Genomic DNA, 20927 nt, shown 5'->3' with positions numbered 1-20927 from the left:
TAAAAAGCTGGGTATGGTGGTACACACTTGCAATCCTAGTACTGAGGAGGCAGAACCAGGGGGGACCTTGGAGCTCACTGAATGGGTGAACCCCAAGCCCCAATGAGAGACTTTGTCTCAAAAATAAGGTGGGTCATTTCTAAGAAATGAGCCAAGGTTATCCTCTGGCTCCAAAAGCGTCTCCATATATGCACCTATGGTTTGCCGGCACACACCAATGACAAGCAGTAATAAAATAGCAGGCAGACCCCAGCTGGTGAGAATTAGAACTCTTTAGTTCTTCCTTTAAAGACTGCCCCACACTTTGTTCTAATACAGTCTGAGAGTGTTCAGACACATAATCATGGGCACCCCACCCCAAGCTGCTGCACAAGGTAGCATCAGGTACCTTAGCCACTGTCAGGCCTCACTTGAAATAAGTAACTGGACCATATTAAAATACAAACCACAGATCCATAGACGGGAGAAACATGTCCCTCAGGTAGAAATATTTACTACATTTAACTACTCACCACAGCTATTTACATTTATAAAATGGAAATAAAAATGACATAGGTTTGGTGCCAAAAGTGACACATCCAAACTAAGACCAGTACAAAAATAAACTTTCAAGCTACAGTTTTAAAATAAACATCATTGAAACAGTACGGGAGAGTCGGTCTTGTCGTGTGCTGAAGTGCCATCGCTGTCACCGCAAGGCAACCCTGGTGCAGAGGGAACAGTGCCCGGGGAGCTGCCTGTGTTCTTGCAAGAATGCAAGCAAACGAACCAAGATAAATATACAAGAGTTATGTTCCTGAGCTACACAAGTTTAGGGCATCTAAACTGTAGTGAATTCCTGCTAAAGAGAAGCCCCATGGGGTTGAGGTTGATGAACGTTCCCTGGCGCCCAGCTACTGGCACCAGGATGTGGCATCGTGCTCTGAGAGAAAGCTAAGCCCACTTGCAAAGCAAGTGGCTAACAAAGACAGGGGCTGTTGAGTCCCGAGTGGCCCACCGTCGCTGCACTAAGTCCCCCACTGCAGACAAGCAGGCACATGGGCAGAGGGAAGGAAGAAGCTGCTTCGTTTGGAAGCCTCCGTGCCTCACACACCTTTGGTGATCTTGATGGAAATGCCCAGCATTTCCTTTTATACTTTACACACATAGCAGCAGTCGACCCCAGTAGCCAACAACTGTGGCCACAGCAGGCAAGACACAGGAGGCCAAGAGAGCCCTGTCTGCAGAGGCCTGCAGCTTTCAGCAGCTCACTTTCCTCACCACAGAGCTGGACCAGGACTGTGCCCGCCGGAGTAGCATGCCGCTGCTGAGGGTGAGAACTGAGCCCAGAGCATGGCCCAGGCAACTCCTGCTTGGCCTCCTCGCAGAGCAGCAGAGTGCTGGCCATGCTCACACTCCCCTGGGGCCCAGTGAGGACGGCAGATGCTGAGGGGAGCAGAGGGGGGCTAATGAGCAGGGTGCAGCCCACAGCAGAGTGTCTGCCTGTTCCCCCTGAGCTGGTGCCAGAGACAACACGAAGGAAGGATGCCACACTCTGCATCCCTGCAGCCATTGCTGAGCTCCTCACTGGTCCTGGACCTTGGCCCTTTTGGCCTTCAGGGACAGGTGCTGCAAGAGAAAAGGAAACATCACTGGGGTGGTGAGACAAGGAAAGCAGACTCCAGCCAAGCTCCCACAAGTCAAATCTCCTGCCTGACCCACACCTTCCCAAGGAAGGCTGTGCCCCAAACTGCAAAAGAGACAAGCAAAAATACACATGAAGCTTCCTTATATGACCATGGCATCAGCTGACAGGACTAAGGGATAAAAATTCTTTACCAAAAAGCCTAATTACTACAAGTTCTCAAGTAAGTATTTGTATGAACACAGCTTCTAGTCAGGGGCCTCATCTCACCAACTGAGGGGTCCTGACAGATGTGACCACCAATAATGTGATCCATGGAGGCACCGACACAAAGCTGAGCCAAGACAGCACTCAGGAGCTCTTCCCAAGGAGATGCTGCACCCCCAACCACTAGTGCCCAAGCCCCAAGTCCTAGCAAACCCACAAGACCTCACAGTTCCCCAGAGAACTGGCAGCCCTGAAAGAAAACGGCACACCACCAATAACAGCATGCCCTGACAGAGTGGCAGTCCCAGGTCTACGGAAATGGCGGACTCCAGGCTTTCTACACACTTGTGTCAGGGAGAGGCAAGCATAGGTCCTCACACAGTGAGTCAGGCATCACTCTCCCTGATCACAACGATCTTTCTGAGGCAAAACTGTGCGTTTGCTGCTTCTCTGGATTCTTTCCTCCCTGTTCTTCCCCAGACACAACTCTAACTAGTCCTGGACATGTGCAGTCTGATCCAGGAGGGCGATGACACCATCCGCCTGTGAGTCAGTTTGGATACACTTCACTGGAAAGAATGCTGAGTATAAACAAAGTCGACTTTGAGACATTCCAGGCCTCTACAGTATGAAAGCAATTTTGAAAACAAGTGATGGGAAGTCACTGGAGGCGCAGGGAGAGCATGCTGACACCTGAGGCTGGGCTGCATTCAGTATAGCAGACCTGCCCCTGCATGAGCAGCCCTTGGGAACCTGGAGGGTCCCTGAGGAACAGCTCTATCTCTAGACCTCAATCAGAAAAGATACCATGCTGTCGTGAAGGAGCTTCAGGGACCCCGTCATACAGCAAGGCTGTCGTCCTGGATGGTTTCCAAAGGGCCCAGTGCTTCCCAACAGTGTTGGTGATGGGTTAAAAGGCAGAAGTCTGAGAGAAGAGACAGATCACTGACCCTGTCATTTTCTTTCACATTCTGACACAATCTATCCCATTTTGAGCTGAGAAGGAAAAGTAACTCAGTTTGTCAGCCATTTCTACTCTCTAGGAGTCTCAAAGCCAGGACACTGCTGGGCTGTGTCTAACTGCAGGCGCCCTGCTCTCCACTCACAGCCTGCCTTTCTGACTTCCTTTGCCCCCCGGGGTAGTCTCCACCTTATGGGTTCAAACAACCTCCTGCCTCAGTTTCTCTAGCAGTTGGACCTAAAGGAGCACAGCAGCAGGACCAGCTCAACTCTTCCAAATTGTACAGGAAGCAATCGGACCAATCTCAGCTTGAACTCACTGTGCAGCCCAGTCACCCTGATGGAGAAATGGAACTCAGATTTCCCCTGTGCTATAAACACCAGCTGGACTAAAGCATTTGAAACGACTTGTAGCAAACAACTGGAAAACAAAGAAGACAGGACAGAACTCAGTCTTTCTCTCTCCTTTTCTTTTGGGTGCTAGGGTGTGAACACAAGCTAAGCATGTACTCCGACACATACTGGTACCCAAACCCACAGGCAGAGTCCTTGAAAAAAGCAACACAGGGGAGTGTCTGTTTTGGTTAGTCTCTGTCCTCAACTTGACGACATCTAGAATGAACTAAACCCAAGCAGTTCCTCACAGAACATCCATGAGGATTTTTCTTAATTAAATCATTTGCAGTGGGAAGACCCACTTTTATTCTGATCTTTTGAGGTGGAACAATCCACCTTTAATCTGGGCCACACTGTTGGCAGCTATAGAAAGGACATGGAAGGGGGAAGCCTGCTCTCTTTGCCTGCTTGCTCTTGCTCTTGCTCTAGCTGACAAGTCCATTCCTTCACTGGCATTTGAGCCGGCTTCTTCAGGATTCTGGCATATATTAAACTGAGATGCCAGCCTTGTGGACTGAGCAACTACTGGATTCTTGGACCTTCTGTTTGTAGACAGCCATTGCTAGACTAGCTGGACCACAGCCTGTAAGCCATTCTAATAAATCTCTTTTAGATAAACAGGCAGGCAGGCAGGCAGGCAGACAGGCAGATATAGACACACCTGATTCATTCATTCACTCAATCAGTCCTGTCCCTCCAGAGAACCCTAACTAACACACTGTCACATACATCCCAGGTCTCTGCCTAACTCTCCAAACTCTCACACAGGGAAGTAATTCTAAATAGGAAACAACACAGGAGAGAAGAGTGTTTGGGGTTGCTGAGAAATGCATAAAATAGGGCATTAGAGCAGATATTACACAAGGCTATGCCAGCATCTCTTACTGAACACCAAGCTGAAATGTATAAGCAAGGCTTCCTAAGAATGGAAGAGAGCCATTACTGAAGGCATATGCTGGAGATCTGCACACAGCTGGACAGTGGAGTGCTCATGGACCAGTGCACAGACATCACCAAGAGTCCTAGACATTTGGTCAGACATTAAAAAAGAAAGAGAAAAGAAAAAGATTATACCTTACATGTCTGGCTACGACCTGCCCCATTAGAGACTAAGATCAAGGCTCAGCAGAATCCAGTTATGTGCCTATAAACTGACTAGCAGGGGAAAAAAATTGACATCATCTATAAAAAGAAATTTCAGATTATATTAACATAATACCTATAATAACTAACCTAAAACATGGACACAAAACTACTAGACAAGAAAATCTTGTGTCTGGTTATGAGATGAGCCAAAATCCAATCAAGGCTGAAGTAGCAGCAATGCTGGGTTGAGTGACTTCTAAAGAAAGTGTGTGTGTGTGTGTGCGTGTGCGTGTGTGTGTGTGTGTGTGTATTTTCAAAGATCTGAAGATAAAAGTAGGTGTAATGAGTGAACACGAGGCAGAGAGAAATCAAATATGAGAACGGAAAGGTGAAGTGCCCAGCATCTCTCAGAAGACTTAACAGCCAACAGAGCCCTGCAGAACCGACCAGTAATCCTGAGAAATGGTCCAAGTGAATGAAGTTCAGGAAAAAAGACCGGAGCCTTTATGATGACTAAGACACAAACAAGTGCTGGATAGAACATGTGTGTGCCTGGATCTTCAGAGGGCCAGGATTAGAGTGGAAAAAATGTAGATATAAAGGAAAAACCCCACACCCCCCCTAACATGACTATAAACATCTGCTCGTAGATCTAGAAAGTTCAGTTAACCCTCAGAAGGTTACACATGAAGAAAAGTATCTTATAGGTCGAATGGCTGGAAAAGGGAAAAACACATCCCAAGAGCAGCTACAAGGGCGAAACAAGACCCACTGCAAACACAGGATGGCCAGAAGATGGCCGCTGGCCTCTCAGAGACACTGCATACCAGATCCAAGAGATGAGACACAGCAAAAAAACTCAGTCAGGGAAGAATTCCACAGAGGAAAAGTATCCTCCAAAAACAAACAAGGAGAGAGGATGTTCCCTGCTGGAGATAAACTAAAAGCAGGGTCCACACAGCCACAGAGGGCAAGAGAACGCTCTACTTTGTAATCTGTGGGAGACATAGCTAACTGTTCAAAAATAATAATCACATGCTGCCAAGTACAAACGTGCAGAAATAAGATGCTGACCAGCAAAGCACAAAAAAGCTTGGGGAAAAACCAGCAACCCTAGTATAGGTTTCTTACAGTACAGCTAAGCAGTGTGATACTAACTCAAGATCAACCACGAGGAGTCAAAGGACATAAGAAATAAAATACAGTACTTAAAAACAAATTCGTTAATTTGAAAAGCAGTAAAATAAGTTTTTTTAAAAGAACAAAGATTAAAATGGACTAACAGAAAATAATTCCAAGGCAGCATGCTTACAGTCATCAGTAATCACTACATTCAACTTCCAGCCCCACACCCACATGTATATATACTAACAATTACACTAAATAACCTACCATTACAATGCACTCAATTTCTTGAGTTAATTAATTAATTAATTAGAGCACAGTGCAGACTGAACAGCCTGTAGCCCACACACCCAGCCGGCCAGCCTGTGGCCCCAGGTTGCCTGCCAGTCTTTCAAGTATGATCGGCCATCTTTGAATTAAGTCATATCAGAAGGATGCATGGACTTTGGGGCAATGAATCAACTATTTTTGCAAAAATGAAAAGCAGAAACCTTAAATCTGTTATCCAAAGTGCACTGGCCTGTGGGGGAGCATGTTGTGGACTACAGAGTGGGTTTCAACCCCCTGGGCTTTTTCTTATGGGGTTGCAGGAACTGTTTTTAACTGCACTTCCCAAGGAAGGAGGTTTCACCAAGAGATTCTGGGGCACAGTAATGATTTTACCTCCCTGTGTACAGGGATGCTGGAGGGAGCTGAAAATGATTTAGGTTACTATTGAAGAACACACAGACTTAAGACTATGAGGACGCTGCTGGTTGTCTGGGGCCATGTTCTATCCATTCCTACCGTTCCTTGTTGATAAAAGTGGGGCGCCAGCTCCAGCAGCCAAGCAGACTCTATGGCGGTCACATCTCGCATGTAATACTTGGAGGTCTGTATAACTTCATTGTAGATAACCCTGGAGCAGAGAATAAACATGAGCCACACAACGACAAGGCCCACAGCCGTCTCGGCCCTCACCACAGCAGGCGTGTTCCATCCGTGTGTGCGGCTCTACATGCAGGCACTGTGGCTGCTCGCTCAATCTACTACCCCAAGCAGTACGTCAGTGTGTCTCAGAGGCAACTCTACATCCTTTATGGTTTCCAGGGCTCTCCAGGTATCTGCAAAGGCCCTTTCTAGATCACAGCCTGCACTTACAGAACTCTGAATAGAACTTAAAAGACTTAATTAGAAAGTACAGAAGTGGACTCAAGGCTTGCTGTTCTGGAAGTTACTGGAAATGACTATAAAGACATAGACAAGAACTGTCCAGAGCTACAAAAGTATTTTAAATATAGTTGGGCATGGAGCTTGCAGGTCTGTCAAAACACACCTTTCACTGTACATAATTACATCTTAAAAAGGAAAAAAGAAAAAAATATATATATGTGTGTGTGATATATATATGTGTGTGTGTTTGTTACTAGGGCCAAGTAACAAACCAAAGAGCAAGGAACATGTTCTCAAAGCCCTGGACTCAGGAATTCATAGAATGAACACTAGTTTCTGAACTATGGGAAGAATTAACTATAAATACAAAAGCCACACAGTTTGTCTCAAACACCAGTAAAGGCATCTGAGCTGGTGGAAGGAAGAGGCAGGGTGGGGATATAACAGTTACCTAACATGCTCAGGGCTTGGGGGTTCAACTCTAACACAGGAAGGGAGGAAAGAAGCGAGGGAGGGAAGGTGTAGACAGGAGAGAAGATGGGAGTGGGATGGAGGGAAAGGAGAGATGGAGAGAGGGAAAGGGGCACACACTGAAATCTGTCTGGTCCCTCCTGGACTTCTATATTCTCAAAGCAGCAGAGAAACCATTATAAAGCCAGGACCACTGTCACACTCCACCTATGAAGCTTCTAGGTCTGACTGGTTACAGCTTGGTCAACTGCAATACATCAGAAACACTGCCAGGACTTGTTTAAACAGTTCCCCCCCAGCCTCAGCCTCGCCCCAGTTCTCACTGAGAAGGGCTGGGTAGGATACAAGAACCTGAGTGGTTCTGGATGCTGCTGTTGCCTGCAGAGCAGGGTACAAGGTCCCAACACCGGTGCTCCCAGGCTGTCCTTCCCATGGCTCACCACACACTCCTGTCTCAGTTCCTAATGAGCTAAGTGTTGCTGTCTTTAAATTTTCTAATCCTTTGTCAATCCATATTTTTGTAAAATACAATATAAATTAGAAATCGGAAACAAACACAAACTACAAGCTGAACTTAGCATGGACCTGGGAAGATATAAATGTGCGTGACTTGTGAAAACACCATAAAATATCCATGCTGTCTCCTGCACTTGTCCCACCGCCGTCCCAGACAGCACTGCAGGTGGAACCACACCCTGGTCACGTCATTCCTGCTATCACCTCATTCCCAGTCCCTCCAAGCCAGATACCCCTTCGTGTTGCCACAGCTCTACTGCCCTATTTCCCGGGTGTGAATGCCTTTCAGTCCTGCCTAAAGCATGCCAGTCACCAGGTCCAGAGCAAGGGTTAGCTTCTCCATGAGAATCTGTATAGCCTGGCTTCCCGGCACGTACAGCAATGCGCACACTGCAACACCACAGCCCTGTAGAAAGGCTTCTCCTACAGGACCTCAATCTATTTGCCTGTTAAGACTACAGCTGGGTTCTAAGTCATCTCTGCACGCTGTGCCTGCTGCAGTCAGCCTTCAGTCTGTGGTCAGTGAGCAACCACTGCAGTCAGCCTTCAGTCTGTGATAACAGCAAGCACCATTGTTGTTCCTTGTCACACCTTTTATTTTAGCAGGAGACATAATTTGCTCAAGTTGCCCCCAACCCACAATCCCTCTGTCACTAACAAAAGTACTTTGTTGGGAGGACAGGTGAGAAGTCATCATCAATTTGCTTAGGGAGATTTTTTAAAAGAATATTTTACTGAGCACAGTGCAAAGGCACTCTGGCAGTAACTGGAGGACTGTCTACCTTTAGGAGACCCTAGACAAGAGTACAAACTCTGCCAACCCAGCACACCAAAGTCAGCACAGCAGGCGTGGAGACAAGAGGTGAGCAGGGCCAAGCTCAGTGGGGGAGGGGCTTACCAGCGGGGCGGCTTCTCTGCGTAGAGGACTGAGGCAGGGTGGATGTGCAGCTCGTGGTCATCACGGATAGTCCTTGTGAGACACAAGAACTCTGTGTGAAGCACGCTGTATGCACTCACTGTAAGAACCTGTAATGCTGTTACACATTTAAGTATGTTCCCACAATGTGTGTTAATACAACCCCCTCCCCCAAACGGATGAAGACATGAAGACAGAAGTTCACATGGACAAGACATTCCTCTCTAGAGCAGTGGTTCTCAACCTTCCTAATTCTACAATTCTATAACACAGCTACTCATGCTGTGGTGACCTCCAACCGTAAAAATTACTTTTGTTCCTACTCCACAACTGTAATGTTGCTACTGTTATGAATCATAATGTAAATACCTGATATGCAGGATATCTAATATGTGACTCCTGTGAAAGGGTTGCTTGACCCCTAAAGGGGTCACAACCCACAGGCTGAGAACCACTCTTCTAGACACACCTCTACCACCAATACCATCTCATAAGCCAAGAGTAAATCATGCAAAATAAGGAACCAGGACAGCACAGAGGGGCATAGATGTAATGTCAGCTATTTCAGGTTCAGGTTGGGGGCAACTTGGGCAAGACCTGTCTCCTGCTAAAACAAGAGAGTGTGAGGTTTATCTCAGCAGTACATGGCTTGCTTCACACGTGCAAGGCCTGGACTTAATCCTCAGTATGGGAGGGGGAGCAAATGTGGACACTTAGACCCCACAGGAAGAGAATGAGCTACCCACATGTGTGTCTATCTTCTATAGATCCCCTTTCAAAATAATTACCTCCTATAGTTCCCTTTCAAAATAATCCCTTCACAACAGAAACGCTGAGTTTTAACAGACTTCCCTACCACCCAGTTAGACACTGAACACTAAGGACCCTAAGGAGCTAAGACTGAGTCCAGCAAGCTCACACAGGCCAGTTCCTGTAGAATACTTATTTCTAATTCTGAATTAGATTTGGTTCAATCTGACTCAAAAGTGATAAAGTAAACAGCCAGATACTTATATGAACGGCTCATAAATGTTAGCAGACGAGAATGTCACTTACTGAGTACACATGGTCATTTCACATGGGGCTCTGTGTATCAGGCTCATGACCAGCACCCTACGACAGCATGTGGGGTCTGTCAGATGGTAGCGGGCTGACATAAATTCATTTCAAAGGAATGACTCACCTGGAATCCCCAGTGGTGCACCTTTTGCTGAGGATGCCCATGAAATAGTTATAGGTTACCCACACAGAAATAGTTGACACTTATCAAAAAAGAGGGGAGATCAAAATGATGAGAGGGAGCACCACTGGGGAGGAGCTCAACCTTGTGGGAATGGGGCCTGTGTAATGGGCAAGAGCATCATGAGAGTGATGACTGGAGCATGTGGTCTGGAGTAACAGTGCACACCACAGAGAGGTCATAGGCTATGCTGCCAAGTTCACAGTGCCACGCCAGGAAGATGGGGTGGATATGGCTGCCAAAATTAAAAATGCTCAGTGGGGGATGGAGAGATGGTTCAGAAATTAAAAGCACTGCTTATCTTCCAAGAGACCAGAGTTTAATTCCCAGTAGCCAAATGGTGGCTCATATGTAACTCTAGTCATAGGGGATTTGATACCCTCTAGCCTCTATGGACACCAAGAACACATGCGATACACAAACATACATGTAGGCAAAACATTCACACATACATACATACATACACACACACACACACACACAAACACACATTTTTTCCCCTTACTGCTCAGTAGATTCTGTAGTGTCTAGAAAAAGGAATCTGAGCTGGCCTCAAATAACAAGTAACAACATTTCTGTTAGGGGAGGAAGCTAACAACAAAATACTATATGGAAGAAATCCAAAGGAAAGATAGAAGAAAGCCTTTAGATTGTTCCCTTGCTAAAGACAAAAAGGTGGCTAGTCTTGGTGACACAAACCTGTAATCTCAACTCCTGAGGGTGGGGGACTGAGGCAGGGGGATCAGAAGTTCCAGGCCAGCCATAGTGAGAAGGAAGAGTTCAGGAAGAAAAAGAAAACTTAGCATAGCTAGGGTAAAGTCTAGTGGTAGAGCACTTGTCAGACCCCGGGCTCCACCCTGAGAAATGGGTACAATGACAGCTACACCTTAAATAGGTGCATAAGTTACAAGACCACAGTAAGCCAGAGGGACAGAAGAAACAAACTTAAAGTAACAAACAATCCCATGAACCAGGATATTTACCCTGGAGAAAAGCAGACTAAACTACGCTGTAGTTTTTACAGTGAAAACTACTGTTGGCATCCTACAGAAATGGAGGACGAAGAATAACCCATTGAGAAAAGTGGTTTCTCAGTTAATGGCTCTACTCCCACACTGCCATGCAGATCTGTTGCTGTCATCCGAACACCATCACTGTGTACAGATGCCCCGAGTAGTAAGACTCACAGAGAGCAAAGAAACTGCACAAAGCGGGACAGCCTGCCTCACTCAGTTTTGGAAGGAGGCATGGTACAAGTTAAAAGCTCCTTGGTTTCCATCTCTGCACTGCATCTTTCTGTCCCTTTCACCAAGTCACCTCAGAGTCTCCTTACCTATATGCTCCGGTGGAGTGAAACCGTGCTGCATTTGCAAAAAACCCCGACACGATGCACCTCAGGACTGGATCTGGATCACCTACACAACAGCAACAGATGCCTGGTGAGACCCAGCACTGGCCCCAGCCCATGCTCCACATGCCGAGGCCTGGGCTGTGATACACAAGATCCAGGCCCAGCTCTCCTCCCCCTCCTAACCCACCTAAAGTCATCTCTGAACACAGCCCTGTGCCTCCCATGTCTGAAGACTGCGCAGCATCCAAGGGGGCATCCTCCCCCAGCAGCAGCTAAGGACAAGGCAGGTCTGTCCCTGTAACTAGGGCCTCTTCAACCCCAGGCCACAGAGGACTGGACCCAAGAAGCTGCCCCACTGATGGCTGGTGAGCTCAGAGCGCCATAGAGATGCCTTCTTCCCCTAAGACACATGCCATGAAAGCACACTGCCCGTCTCTGGTTGTCAGCTAGTCTGCAATTCTCCACCACTTCCAAACATTCTGTTCCTTTTTTAACTGACATTTCTATTGTTACAGCAAACACAGCTTTCATGAATAAAGCATCTCCATTCTCTAGCTCATAGCATGAGATGAATTCTAAATTATCATGCAGGGGATAATTATGTTTTAATGGCTGAAAATGCCCCCCACTTCACCAATTCTGAGCCATTTAACTCACTCGAGTCCAGACACAGTCACAATGACAGCCATTCTCTTCTCAGTAATACATAAAATAATTATGGATACCCACCTTAGCTCTGATGACATACAGTACAAGGGTAAACATGTCCCTATAGCTGGGAGCCTTACAGGAGTCTCAACAACATATAAAAAGTCATTTTACTCAATTCTTTCCAGCAGATTTTGGCCAAAGAGGGGACTACATTCTTTTATTTTTTATAAATTTAATTACTACTTGTATGTTTCTATTTTCTTCTTGGTGAATTTTATATTCTAATCCTTTGTTCACCTGCCAAATAGGCTCAATAAAGTCATTTAAAAATATACTTAGTTTTCATTATATAACTGCTGAAAACATAACTCACTCCTCTCTCAAGCCTCTTAGATGCCTTTTGATTTGCAGGTGATCGCTTGGTCTATCTGTCTATCGTTGCTGTTCCCAGCAGAGCTCCTAGGCCTCCCTCACGCCTGCACTCTGCTCACTACCCACCCAGATGCAGCTTCTCTCCAGCTGCTCAGAATCCTATAGACAACAAGCTTTCTTCTCAGGGTCACTTCATAAAGGGTGAAAACTCTTCATTATAATAGTCTGTGACCCTCAAAACTCAGCTTCATACCGTCTCGTTCCTTAGACTCCATGCGTCTCATTTTAATCTGAGCCCTTCCCCAGGCAGTGAGAGCGACTCAGCTGCAGACGTGAGACTGTCATCTATCTGCCAGGCGACAGGACTCTCGGCAGATGCTCTCTCGCTGGCAGCCCTTCTAAGTGTCCTGTTTCTGCCGTGACACTGACATGGTACCCTGGGCAAGCCCTGCTCATCTCCCCTTCCCTGCATTTATTTCTGCTACTTGCCACGGTCTCCCACGGTTACCAAAGCGTCCACACATCTCTTCTAAAAGGCCCTCCAGCCTAACGTCACAGTCTGTCTGTCTCCATGAAGCCTGAGAGAACCAAGTTTTTGTCATTTTTCAATCACTTGTTCTTAGTATAAAAGCAAAATAAAACAAAACTTTCTGGATCCTGCCTCTCACAGGCTACCTCTAGCCTACTCATTATTTTCCTTCTTTCCATGAGCTAAACCTAGCACACATTTCCTAGAATGCTGAGCACGACGGAAATGAACGCACGACACACTGAGAACACTGCCCGCCAGGCCTAGCAGATGCTCTCAGCAAATGTCAACAGGTGCTGGGGCACCACAGGCCTCAAGAGTGCTGAATGAACTCAGTGTGCCACTTCCTAGAAGGCTCCTGGTCTCTGGCCATGCTGGCTAAAGCTGTATCATCCTGAAGGTCATGTGACTGCTCCCAGGACCTCCTGGTTCCTCTGTAAACTAAGGACACCGTAGACCCCATCTCAAACAAAGGAAGATAAGGAGAGGATGCTGACATGATACAACCTACTGTGGACTTCACACATGGCTACCCCAGCCACTGCTATATGCTAGACCATCTGGCACAGAAGTGCCCTACCTTATCAATGGTAAATGCCTAAGCTAAACGAGTGGCAGCATCTGCTTTAATAACACTTGCATCTGAGAAGAAAATGCAATTTTCTTGTAATACCTATGAATACCATCCACTTAAAAGTAATTTTTCAGGGCTGTCAAGATAGTACAGCAAGTAATTACAGGCAATCCTTAGGGCCTGAATTCAGGTACATGGCAAAAGAAAAGACCCAACTCTCTGTGCCCACTAAACACACACACACACACACACACACACACACACACACACACATACAGTAGTACTTGCAGAAGCAGGAGGATCGGAAGTTTAACGTCATCCACAGCTATGTAATAAGTTTGAGGTCTGGGACATGAGACACTGTCCCAGAAAAAAAAAAAAAGTAAAATTTCTGCAACAACCATTATTGTATTAGTTATATGTGCAATGATATGGAAGCTAACAATTTTTAAGCATTTTCATGAGCTTTAGAAATTCGGAGGAAGGAGTAACAGTCCACAGAAATAAAAGTGGATCTATCCAGAAAGACACCAGCTTTACACTCACCACTGAATGGGTGTATGAGTGTATGCAGCTCAGATGTGAAGCTGGCTGCAGGCACATAGCCTCTTAGCAGCCCAACTGGACAGAACGGGGGATTGGGGGGAGCCACAGGAGGGACAGGCCACACCCACCTTCGCTGGACACCTTGGGCACCTGGAACTTGACGAGGAGCTTTTTCAACTGGTCTCTCACAGTGGCGGCTCTGACAAGACCCTTGTAATTCAGGAAATGCTCCTGACACCACTGCGAGCTCTTGTTGTGCTGCAGAGAGGCCACACAGAGGAGACATTCACCATGTCAGACACCCACAGCCGAAGCAGTACCATCGACACAACTCCTTTCTCTCCCCACATTTTCTGGTTTGATGAGACCTGCCCAACCCCCTCTCTAGAGCAGATGGTAACAACCAAGCAATCTGTCTGCTGCTCCACAACCCTACTCTTCACGCTACCAAGCAATAAGAACAGAGAGGCAAGCAGAGGCCAATCTAAATACACCACAGCAGGGTCCGAGATCTGCCGTCCCGTGGCTTTTGACCAGTCTGTTAACTTTCTTTCCCTCTCATCTTATTAAACTATAGGAAGCAATACAACATGTGCAGAAACCATTTTCAAATCCCGATCTGCACTCAAGCTAGGATTTTTTTCTACCAATGATGCTTAACTTTCTGTTTACTTGAGTCCAATGATTATGTCTTGTTTTAAATTCTGGCAGAGCAATGTACCTCTAAAATTACATTTTAAGCAATGGAGTAAAGTTTTTCAAATAAAAATTTTAAATGTGTTATTAATTAAATGCTTTAAATTAAATTAAATGTTTAAATAACATTTTAAAAATGTAATTCCCACAGGATTTTTCCACAAGGCAACCAGAGACCAGCACGGTGCAGATCTGTAGATGCGACCCTGTGTGAAGCTCCGCCTTGGTGATGGCGCACTGGCCTGTATCCTGGATGTACCTGACTCAGTCTGTACCTCACTTACTCAGTGATCATCCTCGAATCTCTAGTAGAACAAAACCCTGCTATTTCTCTTTTTTTAATGTAAAAATTACTGAAAATATTATTGAATGATATGAAATATTATTCCCTTTCCATTATATTATGTTTTAAGAACTTTATATCACTGTTTAACTTTTAAGTGGGAATTTTAGGTTCTATGAACTGCTCTCAGTCCCACAGGGAGGCTGCCCAGAAGGAGCACGCAAGCCTCACTGACCACACTCTCAGGGAACCTGGGACAACTCTGAAGAGCCCACACAGCAGTGGCTCTCAGCCATTCTGGCAGAACTTTCCATTCGAATGCTGCCCTTCCTTCCAAGCCCAGTGAGTGTGGGACACTGGGGGGCGGCGCTGTCAGCCACTGGAGAAAAGAGAGCCTCCCTTAGCCTCTCCAGCAACTCGAGATGGGAATCTCCAGTGGGAGGCTGGTGATCTACCTAACTGGAAAGCAGAGGGGTCTCTTGGCCAGGTGTGTGTGAACTACCCTCTGACCTTGTTCCTAGTCATCAGAGTGGGTGTGTGTGCAGGGTCCCCGAGTGTGGCTGTGCTTACTTTGATAAACGCTTCATACACATTGAGCATGGTAAGATGGTCACCCTCTTCCACAGCAAATTTCCGGTGCACTCGAGTCTGTGAAGAATAAAGATCCATCAGAAGTTGACTTCCATGACCCTCTTGTGCTGAGGAACACGGCACACTGCAGGAGGGCTGACAGCTTGACCTCCCATGTCCTACGACCATATGCTGTTCACCTCCTAAACTCCCTTCAGACCCTACCCTTGAATTCTTTCTGTGGTGAAGTTCCTGAATAATGCCATTTGTTCCCTGGAGTTGAGGAGATACAGACACAAACATATGGCAAAGACACAGACCCATTAACTTCAGAACTACATCTACACATGGGTGTGGGTGACAGGCTCTACCTTCACAATATACAGGAAGGTATATTTCATGCTTGTGAAACACTTCCCATGATACACAACAAATTCAAGTACAAACCAGGCTCTTTTAGACAACTGTCTTCAGTAGTTTCTAACAGAGTTCTGACAAGAATATGCAAGAGAACAGTGTGAAGAAGCCCAGGGAGAAGCTGAACTTACCGCCTGAGACTTCTGGTTTGAAGGGAACACGAAGACATTCTGGATCTGCATCATGGCAGCGATACTCAGGACCTCCTGAGAACAGCCAAAGTTCCCTAGAACATGAAATGCACATTTGTAAACAAACAATGCACCAAAAGGAGAGAAGGGCATTTCCCAATGAGTTCCTTATAGTGTGCTATAAAATACGGTCGAATTTTATAGTTCTATTTTTCAAGTCTCTCATATATAAGTACTTACGGTGTCATGGATGACCCCACGTGTCTCAACTGAGGATTCCTCCCTGCAGTGCTAAGGCTGAGGGCTCTTAATGCCAGTCAGGATGGGGCCACGCCGGCCTGTCACCAAGGACAGATCAATAGCATGCCTGTTTCCTGTCCTCTATGTGGACACTGGAGTCCAGGTAAAAGCACAGAGGGAAAGGGGAGGAAATGTAGGCTGTGTTCCTCCAGCTGTCCTTTCATGCCCAGCCCATCTGTGAGGTAGCCTGTCTCCCCAAGTACTGCTCTACTTTGGGAAGCCTGTAGCTCAGGGTAGCAGGGACAGTATCCTGAGCTCCTGCTGCTGCCTCTTGAGAACAGACTCTGTAACAGCTCACTAAGGAGGACACCAGACCAAGCAAACTGCACTCCTATTGGCTCCCCATAGCTCCCTGCCCGAGACACAGGGGATTCTGCTCTTGCTGCACTAAGAATCTGTTTCTCAAGGAAGGTGAGACCCCGCACTGCTAACTTTCACCATGCTGGCTCTGAAACAGGCCTTCATAAACTGCCACTTGATGTAACAGTTAGACAAAAAACATAAGATATGAACAGCACCTTTCCCACAAAGAAAATAGATTCTGTATTGTCAAGATTGTCAAGATGTCTGTAAGTAAAGACACAGACCTTGCCCTAACTCACATGCTCACAAAACTCTGCAGAGGAACTGGAACCCTGTATACTGCTTGACAATGCTGTCATGTAGCATGTAGCCACTGTGGCACATGGTGTGATGGTGTCTTGGCAGTTAAAGTTAGCACAGCCATTTTGGAAAATACATGGATGTTCCTCAGAAACCTAGAACAGAGCGGTCACATGATCCAGAAACCTTGCCTCTGGGTCCACCCACAAGAACTGAAGTTGGTATGTGGAGGGACGCACACTCTGGTGTCCACTGCAGTAATGTGGAAGCAGCCTCATGCGATCAATAGAGGGATGGATAAAGACGACGTGATCCATGTGGTGTAACTTACTACACAAGCTTTAACAAGGTAAATCCAGTTGTCCAAGACAACACGGACCGCAGTGGAGTGTGTAAGGTGCCAGCACAGGGCACACACTGTACAGTTCACTAATACATGGGAACACAGGAGAAAGGCTCGTAGGAGGATGAGCGATAAAGATGGAAGATGTTGCTTCAGGGACGCAGTTTCAGGCTGGAGGAGCGAGTTGTAGTGATCTGACACTATGGCAACCACATCATGCTACAAGAAAGTCCATAACGTACTAGATGCACTAATTACCTTGACTGAAGCTTTCCACTATACAAGTATCAAACATCACACTGCATCGTACAAACACATCTTATTACCAGTCAAAAATAAGCACTTTATTGCTGTTGCCACTTTTAAACCACTACTGGTCCCTCCTCCCTGGGTGCACAGAATTCACAGGAACCAACATAAAGTCAAGAGGAGCTTTTGGGTTCCACCCACCTGACTCCAGCAGCATCTTGGCAAACATGGGGTTCAGAGGAAACTCTGCAATCCTCATGCCAAGCGGCTCAGTTAGGCGACAGTCTTTGTCCAGACCTGCCAGAAGAACAGAAGAAGTCAGGAGGCATGCACTACTGTGCTGGAGATGAGCAGATGACTCACTGCTGCTAAGTGCAGCCTGACCTGAGGGCCACACACAAAAAGAGGAAGCGACTGCTGAGCTCAACCCCAGTTCAAATGATGCTTTTAAGGAACTCTATTCAAGGGCCTCAGTATAGGCAGCAGCTTGCACTTCTCCTGCTCCCTCTCCCCCCAACAGGATACGCCACAGAAACTGCCCTCTGTGGGATCCGAGAGCTGAAAGCACAGACGTGGTCTCTGTCTGCCTCCAGCCACTGTCACTGAAGACTACTTCTCACTGCTCTCCTCAGTTCCCACAACAAGGGCCCTGCTTCCTCGCCTTTGGATCTTACTCCATAGCTAGGACCTGGCAGGCCACACATGTTCAAAGATATTGCCTCAAAAGTCCAGCATCCTCATACCATATGAGCAGTCACAGGGCAGGACACCCAGAATCTGAACTCTAAGCCTGACCCTCTCCCCCTTGAAGTAGACAGACTACTCCATCTTTCCAGCACTTCCCCACCACCTCCACCTTTCCCCAGGCCTCTCTACCAACCACCACACCAACCACCACTATCAGATACAAGATTCCCAAGAACCCCAAGATACAGACGATAGTTTCACTGATCTAAATAAGTGCTCCGAAAGCCTGGAATGAACCCGAAAAGTTAAGTCTTTCTGCTCCAATACAATTGTCTTTTTTAAATCGGGGCTTCCCCAACACCCTCCAGAATGTTTATATCACTGAGGACAGTCTGCCTGCTGTGTGTCTTTCAGAACAACTATTGCAGAGGACAAATGACATGTAATCAACATGCCCTGCTCCTCAGTTCACACAGCCCTGTCATATGCTGAGAGCTGGGGACAAAACCCTAACAAGACACACACTACAAGCTGATGTTAATGTCCCAAACTTAAGACCTCTCTCATTGGTGGAACGCTTTTACAGTCACAACTGATGAGTCCTTCACAGAGAAAGAAATGTAAATATCATAAATGAAAATGGATCTCTCCCTACACACACATGCACACACACACATACATACATACATACACACACACACACACACACAAACACACGCTAGAACAAATCACAGACTCAAGTACAAGAGCTACAACTCAGAATAAAGCCTGTGAGTCAGATGTAAGGAGTCAGCAGTGCTGTTTCCCTTTGCTTGTCTGGCTGCTGCTAGTGCTTGGGATGTCAGGGGCTACACTCAAGGTCTGGGACACACCAAGCACACACTCTCTCACTGAACTAGGACCCCAGATCCACACCAAGGAGTCCTTAGACATGAAAACACAACACAAGAGGCAAAAGAAAAGCAACATGGTGGCGACTGTGACCTGCACACGACACCTCCAATATTTAAGTCTCCAGTATTTATGATCACACAGGAGATCTGTAATCAGAACATGCAAGAACTCCAACTCAGGAGTAAAGACAGCAGACGCAAGCATGCAAGCTGAATCGACCGACACAGTGCTGGGCACTATACAGTCAATCTGTGTCATGGATTCCATACCCTTAGATTGAACCAATTACTGTGTGAAAATATGAGAAAAGCGACTGTCTAAACAATCACACACAGTCTCTTTACTGTCATGGTTCCCTAAACACTACAGGAGAACAGCCAATGACATGGTGTTTACACTGTGATAAGCATAAGAAACCTAAAGACAGCTTAAAGTATATGGGAAGATGTGTGAGTTATGTGCAAATGCTATGCCATTTTACACAAGCCGTGAGTGAGCATCCCTAGGTTTCTGGTATCTGAAGGGAGTCCTAGAAGGAAATTCCCATCTACAGAGAGACTAGAGACAGTAACTAGTCTTGCACACTGACTTGCAAACAAGCAGAAAGGTTCTGAATATCAAAAATCACCAGAGACATGCAAATCAAAACTTCCAGACATCATTTCATATCCACTAGGTCAACTGTGCTTAAAAGACAGACAGTATCAAATGTAGAGAAAGCTGGGGGGCAGGCAGGAGGATATCCACCAAACCCCACATGCTGGTGTTCACAGCAGAATCATTTATACTAGCCAAAAAGAAACAATTCACAACACCCACCATCTAATGAATAGAAAACAAATCACTATGTAGTATGTCCATATGCTGGGATATTACTCAGCAAGAAAAATAAATGCTCCATTGATATGAGCAATCCATGGGTAGCCTTAGAAAGAGCTAAGTGAAAGAAGCAATCCACCAGAGACAACCTAAGACTCCCTTTCTAAGCAATGTTCCAACTAGACAAAGCCATCAAGTCAGCAGGTTAGTGACTGCCTGGGGCCAAGGAGGACAGGAGTGGAGAGTGAGCACTAAGAGAGACACATTTCTTTTCAGAATGATAAAAAATATTCTAAAATTGGATTATACTAAAGACAGCACAACCCTATGACAATAGAAGCCCTTAAACAGAAAGCTGTAAGGAGTGAACTGTATGGTACATGGTGTATGCCTCAATAAAGCAATTTTTAAAATACTCAAGACAAAACCTCAGAGCAAAGCCTCCCCTAAAACTTACTGACAAACTCAATACTCACAGAACAACCCAAGAGGCCACCACTCATAAAAAAAAAAAAAAACATGGTACCTCCTGAGCTGAGCTGACAGCATTTTCTCTTAAGATACATACTTTGTTTTCAAATGAACAAGCAGGGCTTCCTGCACAGCACAGAGTGCCCTGGCCCGAACAGTACTGCTGCTACCGCCCAATGCCCACGGGAACTCAGAAAGGAAATGAAGGGGATTTCAGGGTGGGGCTGAAAGAGGGAGAAGGGTCTGAGGACAAGAACTGAGGTGTGTAGAGATCTGACAGTCTCTGGGTGTCTCTGGGAAGTGTGGCCCTGCTGATGGCCCTCTATAGCTTCTGCCACGCTATCATATTGGCCATATGGTGGTGAACGAAAATGGCCCCCATAGGCCCATAGAGAGTGGCACTATTAGGAGGTGTGCCCTTGCTGAGTAGGTGTTACCTTATTAGAGTGTCATTGTGGGGCAGGCTTTGAGGTTTCAGATGCGCAAGCCAGGCCCAGTGTCACTCTCTTCCTGCTGCCTGTGGATCCAGATGTGGAACCCTCAGCTGCCTGGCCAGCACCATGTGTGCCTGCTGCCACCATGCTTCCCGCCATGATGACAATGGGCAAACCTCTGAACTATAAGCCAGACCCAGTTAGATGTTTTCCTTTATAAGAGTTGCCATGGTGATGGTGTCTCTTCACAGCAATAAAACCCTAAGATAGGCCACTAGCTACTTTTGTCGTATTTCTATTTGAATAGAGTTAAT

The 20927-nt window shown here is 46.3% G+C and overlaps 1 protein-coding gene across 3 annotated transcripts in view; it reads right to left on the bottom strand.

Annotated features, from left to right (window-relative positions):
• Positions 1–473: 473 nt before the first annotated feature.
• The window catches only part of Dhx35 (DEAH-box helicase 35), a 60402-nt gene continuing 39948 nt past the window's right edge, over positions 474–20927 (bottom strand). Inside the window, exons 15-22 of one of the 3 annotated variants that reach the window (XM_034495687.2) lie at positions 17510–17605; positions 15814–15908; positions 15266–15343; positions 13845–13974; positions 11027–11108; positions 8436–8507; positions 6185–6296; positions 474–1608 (exon numbers count right to left, since the gene is read on the bottom strand). In XM_034495687.2, the coding sequence (XP_034351578.1) occupies positions 1564–1608; positions 6185–6296; positions 8436–8507; positions 11027–11108; positions 13845–13974; positions 15266–15343; positions 15814–15908; positions 17510–17605 (710 nt within the window). In that variant the 3' untranslated portion in view covers positions 474–1563. Of the gene's footprint in view, positions 1609–6184; positions 6297–8435; positions 8572–11026; positions 11109–13844; positions 13975–15265; positions 15344–15813; positions 15909–17509; positions 17606–20927 lie in introns of those variants that run through there. The other 2 variants (XM_076930159.1, XR_013108950.1) reach the window with 2 other exon arrangements.

Source organism: Arvicanthis niloticus, chromosome 2, assembly GCF_011762505.2.
Source record: "Arvicanthis niloticus isolate mArvNil1 chromosome 2, mArvNil1.pat.X, whole genome shotgun sequence".
NCBI classification, from domain to species: domain Eukaryota; kingdom Metazoa; phylum Chordata; class Mammalia; order Rodentia; family Muridae; genus Arvicanthis; species Arvicanthis niloticus.
The sequence above is the reverse complement of the archived record's forward strand: the minus strand, read 5'-3'. Positions and strand labels throughout refer to the sequence as shown.